Below are 15,126 nucleotides of genomic sequence, written 5' to 3'. Positions count from 1 at the left end.
TCTCACGAACCATGAGATCATGACCTGAGCAGAAGTCAAGAGTCAGATGCTTAACCAACCGAGCCACCAAGGCACCCGTGCAATCTTGGGCCCTTTTAAAACAAATTCAAATGTCTTTTTAAACGAGAATCCCAAGATAATTTCATTCCAAAGAGAAAAGAGTGGTATCTCTTACTGAGCACTACCATGTGGAAGGCACTGAGTTCATGTTGCCCTCTCTATCCTCCCACAACTTGGGAAGGTAGTGTGATCCCCCTTCACCAATGAGGAGACTGAGGCTCGGGTGGGAAAGGAACTTGTTCAAGGTGACAGAGCAATTAGGACTTTAACTTAGGTTGCTGTCCTCCAGGACCCATACTCCAGAACAGTGGTTCTCAACGAGGGCGATTGTATCCTCCAGGGGACATGTGGCAATGACTGGAGACATTTTTGGTTGCCACACTGGGGGGCAGGGGGTGCTCCTGGCATCTAGTGGGTAGAAGCCAGGGATGTTGTTGAACATCCTATGAGGCACAGGACAAGCCATCCAACAAAGAGTTATCTGGCCCAGAATGTCAATACTGCTGAGGTCCTGGAGCCCCTACTCCAGTGGTTCTCAGCCTGGGGTACACATTAGACTCATTTGGGGGCAGGAGGGGGGGGCTTTCAAACTCCTGATACCCAGGTTGCCCCCTGACCAATTACATCAGATTCTCTGGGGGTGGGTCCCCAGTGTGAGTTGTTTTTGAAAGATTGCCAGGTGGTTCCAATGGGTAGCCAAGACTGCTCTAAACTACTTATACCGGGGGCTTCTGCTCCATTTGTGGGACCCTGTGGGAGGAGCACCAAATCCATGTGGGTTGTACAATAAACAGCAACACTGTCCCCACCACTCCACAGAACCAAAGGCCAGGGCTCTGGTTCATTGGTTCCTTTCTCAGAGGTGCACTGACTGATGAGTCACTGGTGAGGAGGTCTGGAAGGCCAGTGAGGTGAGAGGTGTTTGTTAATCTTTCCCTTGCCTCTCTGGGGGCCACAGCCAGGAATCTCCAGAGGTGGCTGCAAAAACTTCCAGAAGAGACTACGGATCAAAGAGCAAGGCTGCCATCTAGTGGAAGAATGGGACAGAATGGCCCAGGTGACATTTTATTGGATCCTCACAAAGAGCCCTGTGAGGGACAGCAGGATGAAGCCTCGTGCTCAAGGTCCCCACTGGGGCAGGCAGGGTTGGAGCCTGGATTTGTACCCGTCTAGTCCACAGGAGGAACGAGGCCTTCCTCTACATTCTCACACTGGTTCAAGAGGAATAGGACACCTGGACTAGGCTGCCCAATTCCCTTTGTATGTCTTGACTTCCAGGCAGGGCCCAGGAGGAAAGAGACCCTCTATCCCAGCACAATCTTGGAGACTAACAAGCTGCCACTTCCAACCGCAAGTCCAAAATCAAAACAGGAAACTGAACTTTCCTTTGGTCTCCATCGCAGAGCTTCCTGCCCTACAAGATAGTGCCTAGTAAACAGGGGCCTGGGTGCACTCTCAGGCAAGAGACTCCAGTATATTCGATCATGTGGATGTGTGTGCCCTCTAGCACACACACCTCAGACAGTCCAAGTCAGCCCCCATTATGCCTCTCTTGTTCTGGTTCTGAGGACAGTCCTGGGTGCTGAGCCACTCTGGGCCCTGCTGATGTGGCTGAGGTTCCTTGCGGGTCTTAGAGAAGTTGCTCTCTCTTCTCTGCAGAGAAACCCTTCCTCTGGCTGCAAATGGAGTGAAGAAGAATTCCTGCACCAACAGACAAAAGGACAAAAGGGGAAGAGAGAGGATGGAGAAGAGGAAGGACCACGTGTCAGCACTCCCTCTTCTCATCCTCAAAGGATGCATTTGGGGCACCTGGGTGGCTCAGTCGGTTGAGCATCTGACTTCAACTCAGGTCATGATCTCAGGTCTCATGAGTTCAAGCCCCACATCAGGCTCTAAGCTGACAGCCTGGAGCCTGCTTCAGATTCTGTGTCTCCCTCTCTCTCTGCCCCTCCCCTGCTCACATTCTGTCTCTGTCTCAAAGACAAACATAAAAAAAATTTTTTTTAAAAAGACGCATTTTCCCCATCTGGCACATAAAGTGACTGAGGCACAGAAAGACAGGGAAAATTGTTGAGGGTAAAACACCTACACATGTGTGGTCAGAGGGCAAGAAGTCAGGCAACAGTAGACTCACCTGCAGCCACGGAGACATTCAAGGAGTCAAGTCCAGAGGGCAGCTGCCGGCCAGGCAGGATTGTAAGGAGAAGCTGGCAGGAGGCCTGTACCTCCTTGGACAGACCAGAGCCCTCATTACCTGCAGGGCATAGAGGCAGAGGGTTAAGGATGCCCCAGTTAGACACATGGGCACTCTGAACATGCACATCTGAACAAGGAAAAGTGGGGACATCTACCTACCCAGCACTAGGACAGTAGGCCGGTCCCAGAGGAACTCCAAGCAGCTAGTGACAGGGATCTCAGAGAACGAGGAAATCTCAGGCCCCAGGCAGCCCACTGTGCCAGCTACGAGCCAGCCCTCCCGGGCTCTAGCCTGAAAGGAGGAAGAAGAAATCAAGTTCTAGGTCACGAAACCTTCATTCAAGCCCCAGCTGAGGAGCTGGTCTTGCGCATATAGTCATTCCCTTGCTGATCCATTCAATTCATCAACAGTTATTAAGCCTCTAGAATGGGCAGGCTCTGTTCTAAGTGATGGGGACAGGGCAGAGAACAAAATGGGCCCAAATCCCAGCTACCCAGTGGAAGGGTGATCAGGGAAGGCCTCACTGAGGCAATACTGGAGTGGAGACCTGAACGAGATGAAGGAGTACCAAGCATACATCTGGGGGCAGAATAATCTAGGCAGAAATGAGTTAAGTGCAAAGGCTGAGGCTGGCACTTATGTGACACATGGGAGGAACAGTGGAGTGGCAAGGTGGTGGCGGGTGGGGAGGGAGGACGAGAGGGAGGGAGACAGGAGAGGGAACAAAGAGCCACATAAGGTAGGACCTCAAAGGCCACTAGAAGGACTTTGGCTTTTGCTCTCTGAGAGAGATGTGAAGGCTTTGAAAGGTTCTGAGCAGAAAAGTAACATGTTTCAACAGAATCACTCTGCCTGCTGGGTTGAGAGCCAATAGCAAGAGATGGGACATTCCCACAATAATGCAGGCAAGAGATGATGGAGGCCTGCGCCAGAGTGGGAGCTGCAGAGATGGGGAGGATTGGTGGGAATACAAAAATACCTTCATGGTAAAACCAAAAGAATTTGTGGATAGGGTGGGCCATGGCAAGCAGGAAGAATCAAGGCCACCACAGCACTGGGCCTAAATAAAGGGATGCGGTTGCCATCGATCGAGCTGGGCAAAGTCTACAGAAAGAAGTGCTTGGCTTCGAAAATGTGAAGTTTGAAATGCCCCCCAGACCACAAAAGAAGCTGTTGAGTAAGCAACTTGATAATATGAATCTGGGGTTGAGAAGTCAGATCCAGGCTAGCATATACATTTGGGAGGCAGCCAAGCATAGGTGGTATTTAATGCCCTGAGACTGGATGAAACCAAGAAATGAACACATACAGAACAGAGATCCAAGGACTGGGCCTGGGAGACCTAGGGGGGCAGATGGTCATGGGAGCAGTCAAATGCAAGGCAAGACTGCCCCCTTGTGTCCATCAATAGAAGCACAACTGAAGACAGAAACTTGGACCAGGAAAGGGGTTTCTTTACTTAGGTTTACCCTTTCCTGGATATCAAAGTTGTTGTTGGTGGTGGTGGTGGTTTGTTTGGGTTTTGGTTTTCTGTAGGGTTGGGAGGGGTGGGCGGGAGAAAGGCATAAGTGAACCTGTCTTTGTTCAAAGAGTCTTTCAGGCTGTGCCCCCACTCAGAATGCATGACTCCTGCCAACCAGCTTCTCACAGTCCATCACACCATTTACTGAAAACCTACTTAGTAGGCAGCGAGGATCTGAGGTATACTAGCCTCCAAGGCAAAGAGGTAGTACAGTAAAGGGAATGAAGGAGTACAGTAAAGGGAATGAAGCTAGGAAGTCTTTAACTTCAGATTCTGCCCTACTTATGGTTTTGAAAATTCCAGAATCCTTCCCTTCCAAAAGGGATTTAGAAGGACGTAGGAAACGATGCCAACATTCCCCTTTCTCTCCCCTTCTTTCATCAACTGCTGGATGAGTGCCCTTGGAGAGACTGAGTTTGTCTCGTTTCTTCTCTACCCACCGTCCGCCTCCCTGCCATTACCTGTAAAAAACCGGCCAGGTCATCAGTGGAGAACAGGTCCATCACCTCCATAGCACCCGCGCTGGCTTTGCTGACTACTGGGGTGAGTGGGCAGCTGCAAATTTCCCCATGCCCTGCATTAAACTGGGTAATCGCAAACCCGGTGCTTTGCCCTAGCCAACCCCCACCTCCCCGCCCCGCCTCCCTGGCCCTGGCCCCCAAGGGTTAAGGGTGAGAATTCTGACGATGGGACGAGGGATCAAGGGTCAAGGTGCTTAGAAACTCGGCTGTGCCCCAAAGCGGGGCACATGGGGATTAAGGGATGTCCATGCCTGTTTCTCCCGCTGGTGATGACTTTATCCACTCCGAGAAAATGAGCAGAACGCAGCACACCCCCAAGGTTCCGGGGATCCTGGAGCCCTTCGAGGACGAGCCACAGCTGCCGGGGGTCGTCGCCTGGCCTCGCCTCCCCGACCTCAGTCCAAGGCCGAGGCTGAAGCGGGCTCACCTCCATGCAGACGCCCTGGTGGACCTGGTAGCGGCACAGGGCGTCCAGCTTCTGCCGTCTGGGCCGCAGAACTGGTATGTCACGCGCCTCTGCCGCCCGGAGCAGCTCGGCCCGCTCCCCTTGCAACCCTGATCTGCCGGCCTGGAGCAGAAGCCTGGCCACGCGGCGACGAGCAGCTCGCAGAGCCAGGAGACAAGGGGACAGGCCAAACAGACGCTCCAGTCCCTCCGCAGATCGCGGGGTCGGCGCCAGGTCATCCAGTAGCAGGCGGCTCAGCTCCTCCCCGCCGGCCCGCTCCCCACGCCTCGCCGCTTGAGAGGAATGACGCGCGAGCAGGCGACCCGAAAACCGCGAGGTCGCGCACCTGACGGCCCAGAGCAGTGCCATGGTCGATGCCCCCTGCTACGTCATCAGGATTGGTCACTCCCGCCGCGGCCCGCTCCGGGTCCCCAACATTGGCAAAGGAGACCCGATGGCCGTCTCTACCTCGCCCCCTCAGAGTACGAATAGCCTGGATTCTCGACTTAGACTACCCACAACCAGGTAGCCTAACCAAGGCCGCCCCTCCCCGGCTCCCACGTGGGCTACTCTGCTTCCGGGTTCGGGCGGCCTGCCCCCTGCCCGCTGACGCACTGCGCATGCCCGACCGCCCCGCGGTGCCCACAGCACCTCCTGCAGGACTAGCTGAGCCGCAGCCTTCTCTGTACCGCGACCTGCTGGGCTGCCCCCTACTACCGGCATCATTCTGTGCCTTTCGAGGTCCCAGAAGGCTGGAGGGCCACATTCACCCAGACACCGGCAAAAGCCACTTGAAAAGGGATGTGTTCCAACCAGGTCAGTCGTGGTGATTCCCCCCCGCCCCCCTCGACATCCAGTCCACCACCAGGTGCTGGGGATTTTCCTCAGAAGCTTCTGCATCCAGCCCCTCCTCTGCACCTCCACTGCCTTGTCAAACCCTCAGCATCAGTCAACAGGACGCCAGCAGTAACTTCCTATCCCGTGGCAGCTGATTCTCCAAGTGACAGCTCTGTGCCTCTCCTGCACCTGCTGACAAGCCAACTGATGTCCTTGGCCCATAGGTAATCACCAGACTCTTTGCTCAGCACACAGACCTCCGGTGATTCAGGCAGCAGCTTCCTTTTCGGCCCCATCTCACTCCTGCACTACATTCTGTGCTGTTCCCATGACATTGCCTGCTTTTTTGGCCTCCCGGCCTTGTATCCACTGTTGTCCTCTTTCCTGGCTGGCAAACTCCTACCCATTTTCAAGACTCAACCCAAACCCACATCTGCTACCTAAGGTAATCCACATTCCAGGAGTGATGCCCCAAAGCGCCCACCTTCCCACTCACCTGGAAGAAATTCTGAGGCACAACCACCCCTAATCACAGAAAAGGAGAAAGAACAGAAAGATACTCCTAAAGCCAAGGTAGGTTGTTGCAATTTTTCTTTTTTAATTATCACAGTGAAACCCAGTTGGGAGGCAGGGCCTGATACTCAGCTGCCATAGTCAGTGTGGAGTGATGACCCCACTGGGAGCAGAGAAGCCAAGCCTGGGCTGGAGAACTGGGGTGGGTGAAGAGAAGAGGCAATGGGGGCAGTAGGGCAGGGAGAGGAGGAAGCCTAGGGCCTTGGATAGCTATTCAGATAGAAGGTGAGGGCTTCTCTCTGCCCCCTCCTCCTTGAGGTACAGGGGTTGGGGTACAAGAAGATACGGGGAAGCCCCCCTTTTGGCCACAGTTCCTTCCCCAGGTCAAAAGGAAGAGACCAAAGAGAGCACACAAAGGCCAAGGAGCCCAAGAAGCGGACCAATAATTAACCAAATTACCTGTTAACCAAAGTTAACAGGTAAAACAATTGGGGACACCTAACCTCCTCTCCCCAGGCCACTGTTCATATTTGTGGTGGACGTAATTTGATAAGACATAAAAACTTCCAAAAATTTGTAGCCCCTGGTGGGTTGGAGAGAGGAAGCAGAATCCAGGAGTCTGGAAATCAACACCTAAAATCCAGAGGCAGGAGTCAAGCCGTGAGGCGTGGGGACGGAAGACAGAACTCCCCACAGGAAACTAGATCACCTACTCCATGGGCCTCATCTGGATGTCTCCAATCTGCTGGAAGGCACAAGGCTTGAGGCAGACAGGATGCTCTCCCCACCCGCTAGGCCTCCCTGCTGTCCTCCTCTGGGATGGCTGGGCTCTTCCAGGAGGTGGCCAGTCAAGGCCAGACTCACCTGGACACGTGGAAGGGTGCTTGAGGACATAGATGACAGCCTCAGCCACATCTTCAGGTTTGAGACACTGGAGAGTATGAGAGGAAAGAGGGATGGTGAAGGCAGAGTGAACCTCCCACCTCTGACGTCCTCTCCAACATCTTCATCCCCACCCCAACCCTCCAGGAGGCATGACAGGCTGGCTAGAAGAGTGTGGTCTAAAGGCCAGGGTTCCCTCTGCATTCACTTAGGGAGTGAGTGGCTCACTGGCCTCAGAGTGAGGCCTCACCTTTATGCGTTCATAGATGGCAGCTGCCTTCTCAGGGTCCTCGTTGTGGAGTTTGAAGGAGAATTGTGTCTCCGCCACTTCTGGAGAGATGCACTGGACCAACAGAGAGGGCCTGCTCAGGAGCTGAGCTGAGCCCTGCCTCCATCCCAGTCAGAAGCTAGGCTTAGGGGAGAGGCAGGATGGAAAACACGGGGGGCCCCCCTGCTTCACAGTGATGGCTGCCCAATGTCCAGCAGCCACCTCCTCCTCCCAAAGCTGCCACTAGCAATGATCACAATGACACCTACCACCTATGGAGCCCTTCTCAGGTAAGTGTTTTACAAAATGGTGTCCCTTAAGACTTCATCACTGGGTCGGTATCACCATCTCCATTTTACAAATGAGTAAGGCTGAGGCTTGGAGGGGTTAAGTGAGTTGCCAAAGGTCATGTGGCCTTCCAGGGAAGAGCCCAGAGTCTGGGTTTACAGCCACGGTTTCCCACAGCCCCTGCTCTCCCTCAGTCTCACCTACTGTGTTCCCTTCTGGTCAGCCCCCTCCCATCTCAAAGTCAGTGACATGAGGTTCAAAGGGCTACTCAGGGTCATGCAAGCAGCAGCAGAGCCCAGGAGCTCTGTGCCCCTCACACTCCCAGCAGGGCATCCTGAACAGTATGAGTGTGGGGTGCGGAAGGCCTGTGCCTACCCTGTCCCCACCAGGGCCAGGCCTCACCCTCACTGTGGCTCAATGTGGGTCTGGGCCTCCCGAAGCTCTTTATCAGTCCCTCTGTAAGTGTGGTGATGGCATACTTGGTAGCACTATAGAAATGGATCACAGAGTGGGGTGACACTTGGTGACCAGACATGCTGGGTGGAAGAAAGGAGGGGAAAGAAGAGAGTGAAGCTGCTGATGGACCAGCAGTGCCCCCTGCTGGACCAGTCAGCCCCACCACCTAGATGCTGCAGGAAAGCCTTCTCAAGGGGACCTCTTTACAGGCCATCCTGGTGGCCCACTGATGTAGCTCCAGCAATTCAAGCAGCTCCTGTAAGTCCTGCTCTTCCTAGAAGTCCAACTAGGGGCTGGCACTTGATATACACTATTCTTTCTCTCGCCATAATTGTGCCATTTGGCTGTTAACTGGGTATTAAGTCCCTATTTCACCACCAATGAAACTGATGTCCAAAGAGGTCAAATGAACGCAACAGATCACTCAGCTTGGAGGGTGAGTGATGATCTGAGCTTTAGCCCTTGTCCACCTGCCTCACCTGTTGATATTAATGATGTGCCTGTCATCCACCTTCCATTCCTTCATGGACTGGTAGGCTTCCCGAGTGCAGATGCTGAGGGCCAGCATGTTCACCTGCAGGCCGGGGAGGGCAGTGGGGTATCTCTAGCTTGGGCCCATCTGAGCAGGTAATAGAGCCACAGAGCCCGTCCAGGGGAGTGGCATTCCAAAACAGTGTCCAGGTCCTACCAGAGGCCAACAATGGTTCCAGGGTACCTTGCCTTAGGTGCCTCTCCGCCTAAAGCCACCAGCCCCAGCAGTGCTAATTCCTCTCCCCAGGTAACCTCCGCCTCCGAGATTCTGCAAACAGCAGTGGGAAACTCCCAAACTCATCCATGACCCAGGAACCCTCCCTGTCTTGGATGTCTCCTCTACAAACAACAGAACCTCTGCCTTAGAGAACTATCTCCTTTTCTTCCTCAAATACCCTCTCCTCTCTTATCTGGGCCAGCTTCCCTGGCCTTGCTCTCTAAAAAGCCTAAAATCCAGGGCGCCTGGGTGGCTCAATCAGTTAAGCGTCTGACTTCAGCTCAGGTCATGATCTAGTGGTTTGTGAGTTCGAGCCCTGCATGGGGGACTGCACTGACAGCTCAGAGCCTGGAGGCTGCTTCAGATTCTGTGTCTCCCTCTCTCTTTGCCCCTCCCCCACTCACACTCTGTCTCTCTCTCTCTCTCTCAAAAATAATAAAAAAATTAAAATAAAGATAAAAAGCCTAAAATTCTTCCAAAATGGCTTTAAAAATCTCTCTCCTTGGTGTGCCTGCGTGGCTCAGTAGGTTAAACATCTGACTCTTGATTTCAGCTCAGGTCATGATCTCACAGTTTGTGTGTTCAAGCCCAAACGTGGGGCTCTGTGCTGACAGTGCAGGGCCTGCTTGGGATTCTCTGTCTCCCTCTCTCTCTGCCCCTCCTCCCTCCCCTGTTTGCCTGTGTTCTCTCCCTCTCAAAATAAACATTTTTTTTTTAATTTTTTTTTAACGTTTATTTATTTTTTTTGAGACAGAGAGAGACAGAGCATGAACAGGGGAGGGGCAGAGAGAGAGGGAGACACAGAATCTGAAACAGGCTCCAGGCTCTGAGCTGTCAGCACAGAGCCTGACGCGGGGCTCGAACTCACGGACCGTGAGATCATGACCTGAGCTGAAGTCGGACGCTTAACCGACCAAGCCACCCAGGCGCCCCTCAAAATAAACATTTTAAAAAAATAAATAAATAGTGGCTCAGTCAGTTAAGGGTCTGATTCTTGGTTTTTTGTTTTTTTTTAAATTTTTTTTTCAACGTTTTTTATTTATTTTTGGGACAGAGAGAGACAAAGCATGAACGGGGCAGGGGCAGAGAGAGAGGAAGACACAGAATCGGAAACAGGCTCCAGGCTCCGAGCCATCAGCCCAGAGCCTGACGCGGGGCTCGAACTCACGGACCGCGAGATCGTGACCTGGCTGAAGTCGGACGCTTAACCGACTGCGCCACCCAGGCGCCCCTGATTCTTGGTTTTGACTCAGGTCATGGTCTCATGGTTCATGAGTTCCAGCCTCACACTGGGGTGGGTGCTGACAGCTGGGGGCCTGCTTGGGATTCTCTGTCTCTCTCTCTCTGCCCCTCCCTCACTCATGCGAGCACGCTCTCTCTCTCTCCCCTAATAAATAAGCTTAAAAAAAAAGAAACCTTTAAATAAATTAATTAATTAATAAATTAATTAATTAAAAAAAAATCTCTCTCCTCAAGTATAGACCCTAGCCTCTCTCTGCCTTACTCAGCTACTCTCTGCTCCTTTCCTATCTCCTCCCTTAAGACTATAAGTAGAGAAGGCCTGACCTTCCTTCCTTCCATGCCTTCCTCTAGACTCTGTTCCATCTACAAGATTAGGCACAGAGACTCTTTATGGGGGTGGGGTAGCTGGTCAGAAGATGGCAGGGGACCTCCTAAGCACATGGGGGCTTTCTGCCTTCCTTGGCCTCTGCCAGAGGTGACCCAAAATCCCCACCCTTCATGGAACAAAGGCCTGAAGAAGTATCTCAGTTCCAAAGCTCCTGCCAAGCCACACTCCTGCCCCATGAGGACAAGCACAGATAAAGCTTTCAGCAGGTCCTCAAGTCTCTCCTCCTGAGAAGAGACAAGACCAGCCAGGACATTAGATGTTTCTCTTTATCAGGTGTCAGAGCCAGGCATCAGGACAGAACACCCTCGCCATGAACCTGCCTCAGCATTCATAGCAGAAGGACACGAGGACCTTTTTCTGGCTCGCTTAGCAATGTGTATTTATGAGGCAGAAAACTCAACTCTGAGGACAGATTTGAATAAGAGGAACAGGTCCCTGAGACCAGGGGAGTGATTCTCCTAAGGCTGGTGGGGTGGAGGGTGGAGATGTCTCAGAAGACGATCCTTATAGAATTACATAGTGTTGAAGCTGGAAAGGGCCTTAGGGACTCAATATATGTCCCTCATTTTACAGATGTGCAAGATCTCAGATCTCCCAGAAGGCTGTCTGAGGGCAGGGGTGGTGCTTCATTTTCACTGTTCACTGTTTCAATGTTCATTGTTCATTTCTAGGCCCAAGCAACTTTTAGGTGCTAAATCGATTGTGGGAAAAAGATCCATCCCATGTACACACTGTTTTCAACTTCTCAGGATACTTTTATACCCTAATATTGCCCCATAATATAGTCTAGAAGTTGAAAACCCATGTCCTGAAGGCTGTGTTTGGTCTGTACAAAGTTTTAAAACATTTGTAATTCACTCCCAATGTGCACTGGAAGCTTTCATTCCTTCAAAAAATATCTATTGAGTGTTTATGGGCTGAGGCCATAACAGAGAATAAACCAGACAAAAATCCTTGCCCTTGTGGAGCTGAGGTTTTGGCAAATGGGAGGGGTAGGATGTCACATAAAAATCCAGGCTCTCCACTCCTCTCAAAGAAATGGTAAGATCTGGCCACACTGGACCCATAGTGCTCCACAGCAGGGATGCTGGATTTCAGCAGCCACCCTTGTACTTGGCCATGTGCTCTCCCACTTACTGTAGACTCCCCTGACTCACCTCACTCATTTAGCTATTTACCTGGCCCCAGGGGATACTGGGGTTTGTGGCCCCAGATATTGATGTGTGTTCACCCCAATTAAATGTGACAAGGCTGATAGAGAATAACCACCTGCCTGAAGCCACACCATGACTGGCAGGGCTGGGTGAGAACCTCATCTCCTGTCTCTTGGTTCCTTTTCTTGTAAGACCATGTTCTCAAGCACTCAGCATGGTGCCAGCACATGGGAACATTCAATAAATAGCAGTTCTCTTCCCTACCAGTCTTTCTTCCAGTAGAAGGAAATCAGCCTGGACTTTAAGAACTGCCCCTTTAAGGGACTCAGAGGAAAGAAGAATGGAAAAGATATGGCCATTCATCCACTCACTATGCCTCTGGTAGGGAAAGAAGCAAGGGGAGAGTCAAGGTGCCCCAGTTATGAAGCCAAAGTTCCCTCCTGTTACATGTCCTATCCTGAGCAGCCCTCTGGTTCACAAAGCCCTGGCTCCCCATTCTCCTCCCAACCCCCCACTCCAGGTCTGTAGCCCTTACATTGAACATGTCCTTCCAGCTGCTGGTGTTGCCTGAGAGCAGAGTGTCAGGCCGGGCCAAGCCAGCATTGTTGATGCAGATGTCCACACCACTGTGCTGAGAGCAGACAGCCAAGAACGTGGAGAGGATGTCCTCCTCGCTGGACAGATCACATCTGTGGGGGATCAAAGTCCTGGGGTAGCCTATACTCTTAAATTTGGCAGCCAGCTCCTATGAAACCCAACAAGGGGCTAACTGGGGTGAGCGGCTCCCACACCTTCCCACCCAGAGACAGTCTTCTTCTGCTGTCACCACTCAGAGAACTCTCTCCTTTGACAGTCACCTTCCAGCCATATAGTTGTTGGGACTACTTGTCCTCTTTGATCAAAGTCCAGGGGATAAGAGCACTCCCTGAGTGAGGGGGAGTATGGGAATGGAGTTGAAATCGTCAATGGAAGACTCTCACAATAAACTTGAATCTTCATTTCTGAGAAGAGAGTAGGGAGCCAGCGGTCCAAGGCATAGCATGATCTCCATCTCTTCTGCCTCTCCTCCAACAGGAACCCCTTCTCTGCTCATAGGTAAGCTACACCTCTCATCCCACCCCCTGCTTCTTCCACCAGCACCAGGAATCACTGAGCTGATTATGCCAGGATTCTCTCCCCTCCCCTTGCCTCATCTAGCTCCTTCCAGAGGGCTTATGTCTGAACAGTCACCCTCCCTCCACAGAATACAGCCAGTTGGCTCTCAGATTGGGCCCAACTGCCAGTCTCCCCTTGCCCTACCTATAGGAAAGGTCAGGAAGTCAGGACAGATTCTTTCTCTCTGTCCCACAGTGTACCATACTCTACCCCAAAATTTCTTGAGATATGATGAAGCAAGTTAGGTGGCAGATGACACTGGGAAGCCTTAGTGTATCGACAGGGACCTCAGCACACGGAGGAGCCCTGAGATGGAAAGACCTGAGAATACAGAGCCACTGGGAGGTGGTTGTGAGGGATGCAGACATTCAGAAGCAGAAAGAAACCAAGCTCCATGGCCTTAGAGGCCAGTGAGTGGGCATCTGAGCGTCATAAAGGTGACTGTACATGTACAGGAAGGAGAGAGTTGGGTGGTAGGGGGTGCCCTAGAGAAAGGCCAGCTTGGGCCAGATGCCTTGGCCTGGAACCCTTCCCTCCCCGCCAAGTCAAGATGGGAATAAAGGGCTGGCTCAGGTGACCTAGGAAACTCTTTTCTGCTTTAACTTTCCAAGAGTTCAAAAGGTATGGTCCTCTGGGACTTAGAAGGCCCCCTTTACCCAATTTCACCTATTCACAACGACCTCAGGAAATAGGGCTTCTCTCTGTCGGAGGCCAGAACTCAAACTCTGTTTTAGTATCAATTAATAAAAGCAAACTAGGCATAAGGAAGCCTGGGATTCTCCCCTCCCTGGCATGCAACTTGTCCCTTCCACCTCCAGACTCAAATACCTGCAAGAAAGCCAGAATGAAGGGCCTGGGGACATCTTTCTCCCTGTCGCTGCCTTCTTTTTGTCCCACCTGTCCTCATCTATCTTCAGAAATGACCTGAAACCATGTCAGTCCCATCACAGAACAGGCATTTCCCCCTCATTAAAAGAGTCATCTTGGGGCTGAGTGAACAGCCTGAGGATCCCCCTTGAAGCTCAGGGACCCCCTTTCCTGGCTGGTTTGGGGTAGTAGGAAGAGAAGGCAAGAGTGACTTTAGACTTAAGGAATCCAGTGGTCTAAGCCCTGGTCTGATCCTCTAGGCTCCAAGGCTAGGGTTGGGCCCTGAACTCCTCAGAATAGGAGAAACGGAGGAGGAGAGTAGGGCAGTGGTACAGCTGGGTGACCTTGGGACTATCTAGGTGGCTATAAAGTGTACCTTTGGTCAGCAGAAGGGGAGGGGAAAGCCCTTCTTCTGGTACACCTTCTCCCTCTGTCCCCACCCAAAGCCTCCTGGTGCAGGGATTTTGAACAATGGTGGAAGATAAAGCCCTGCAGCTAATCGCTAGCCCAAACCCTGAGAGTGATCTTGTCAGGTGCAAATCCAAAGATGACCTATGATGAAAATTTCCCATCTTCTTCCTTCCTGTTACAACATGGCCAACTTCATTTTTCTTTGAGCTCTTCTTGCTCACAACTTGGGGCTCCCAACCCTAGTTTAAGAGAAAAACCAGTAGTTCCAGTTCTGTATTGCTTTGTCCCCTCAGGGCTTACATAGTCAATGCCCTATTTCACCCACTCAGTCCCACCCAAGACAGTGCAATTGGAGAAAGGTCGATCTGTAAATATCCCATTGGTCTGTTAGGCCCATTTGGTAAGGGTTAACCCTCAAATTGGGGGTTGGGGAAGGAGAGGGTGAGTTTCTTCTGAAAAGCTCTATTCCCACCCCAACCCCACCCTCAGTGCTGGGTGAAAAATTATCATGATCAAAACCTCTAGCTCCTGTTCATCTGGCTGGCCAGCCACTTTGGTCGGCTTTGTGGGCTTAGTCTGGGGACTAGAGGAAACACTCTAGTAGCCAATTTAGCCACTGAGGCCAGAAAGCTTTCTTTCCTTCTCCCTGGCTGCCTAGCTAGCCCTGATCTCTGGCTTCCCTTTTCCTCAGCCGACCTGGGCAGGCAGATAGGCACGGAGAAATATGCCAAGGAGTTGGTACACTGGAGTAGAGGCTGTTAGGAGTAGGGTCTCCTTAAAAGAAGGGACTTCATGAAAGGGAAGGTAGAGGCCTGCCCTACTAGGCATCTCATCCCTCATAGTCTGATCCGGTTGCAAATGGCCTTAGGGGAGCAGCAAGTGGGGGCAGCGTCACAGCCTAGGTCAGACCACTCCGCCTCCCGGACCGTACACCAGCGGAAACAACGCCTCCCAGAAGGTCCCTCTCCCCGGCGGACACTTACCTCGATGTTGCTCACGGGGCGGGCACAACCCACTACCTTCAGTCCCTGCTGGACGAGGGCCCGGGCCACAGCCGCGCCGATGCCCCCCGAAGCTCCTGTCACCAGTGCCAGCCGGTCACGCCACTGCTCCATGCCGGTCCTGGCCATGGTCCCCAGCCGCCCGCCCACCTTGCTCCGCGATACGGACAT

At 52.3% G+C, this 15,126-nt stretch overlaps 3 protein-coding genes across 7 annotated transcripts in view; 1 reads left to right on the top strand and 2 right to left on the bottom strand.

Annotated features, from left to right (window-relative positions):
• The window catches only part of MRM1 (mitochondrial rRNA methyltransferase 1), a 19,431-nt gene extending 14,115 nt beyond the window's left edge, over positions 1–5,316 (bottom strand). Inside the window, exons 1-5 of one of the 2 annotated variants that reach the window (XM_058703902.1) lie at positions 4,552–5,312; positions 4,241–4,334; positions 2,416–2,548; positions 2,195–2,314; positions 1,089–1,761 (exon numbers count right to left, since the gene is read on the bottom strand). In XM_058703902.1, coding sequence (XP_058559885.1) covers positions 1,691–1,761; positions 2,195–2,314; positions 2,416–2,548; positions 4,241–4,334; positions 4,552–5,114 — 981 coding nt within the window. In that variant the 5' untranslated portion in view covers positions 5,115–5,312 and the 3' untranslated portion in view covers positions 1,089–1,690. Of the gene's footprint in view, positions 1–1,088; positions 1,762–2,194; positions 2,315–2,415; positions 2,549–4,240; positions 4,335–4,551 lie in introns of those variants that run through there. The other variant, XM_058703904.1, reaches the window with a different exon arrangement.
• LOC131497533 (uncharacterized) lies at positions 5,120–14,943 on the top strand. Of its 4 annotated transcripts, none has more exons than XM_058703906.1 (3): positions 5,120–5,561; positions 6,028–6,155; positions 14,797–14,943. In XM_058703906.1, exons 1-3 carry the CDS (start codon positions 5,120–5,122, stop codon positions 14,854–14,856), a joined length of 630 nt encoding a protein of 209 aa, XP_058559889.1. In that variant the 3' UTR covers positions 14,857–14,943. The 4 variants fall into 4 exon arrangements, 2 of the variants coding, with proteins under 2 accessions (XP_058559889.1, XP_058559888.1); XM_058703905.1 differs by lacking the exon at positions 14,797–14,943 and adding an exon at positions 8,768–9,447; XR_009255003.1 differs by lacking the exon at positions 14,797–14,943 and adding an exon at positions 8,768–9,447 and having other exon boundaries at positions 5,449–5,561; positions 5,807–6,155.
• DHRS11 (dehydrogenase/reductase 11) lies at positions 6,157–15,126 on the bottom strand. The gene is given in 8 exon segments (XM_058703907.1): positions 6,157–6,728; positions 6,960–7,026; positions 7,228–7,320; positions 7,920–7,981; positions 7,984–8,069; positions 8,469–8,563; positions 12,057–12,266; positions 14,938–15,126. Coding segments are annotated over 8 exon segments (963 nt in total). The 3' UTR covers positions 6,157–6,567.

This window comes from Neofelis nebulosa, chromosome 16 (assembly GCF_028018385.1).
Source record: "Neofelis nebulosa isolate mNeoNeb1 chromosome 16, mNeoNeb1.pri, whole genome shotgun sequence".
NCBI lineage: Eukaryota > Metazoa > Chordata > Mammalia > Carnivora > Felidae > Neofelis > Neofelis nebulosa.
The sequence above is the reverse complement of the archived record's forward strand: the minus strand, read 5'-3'. Positions and strand labels throughout refer to the sequence as shown.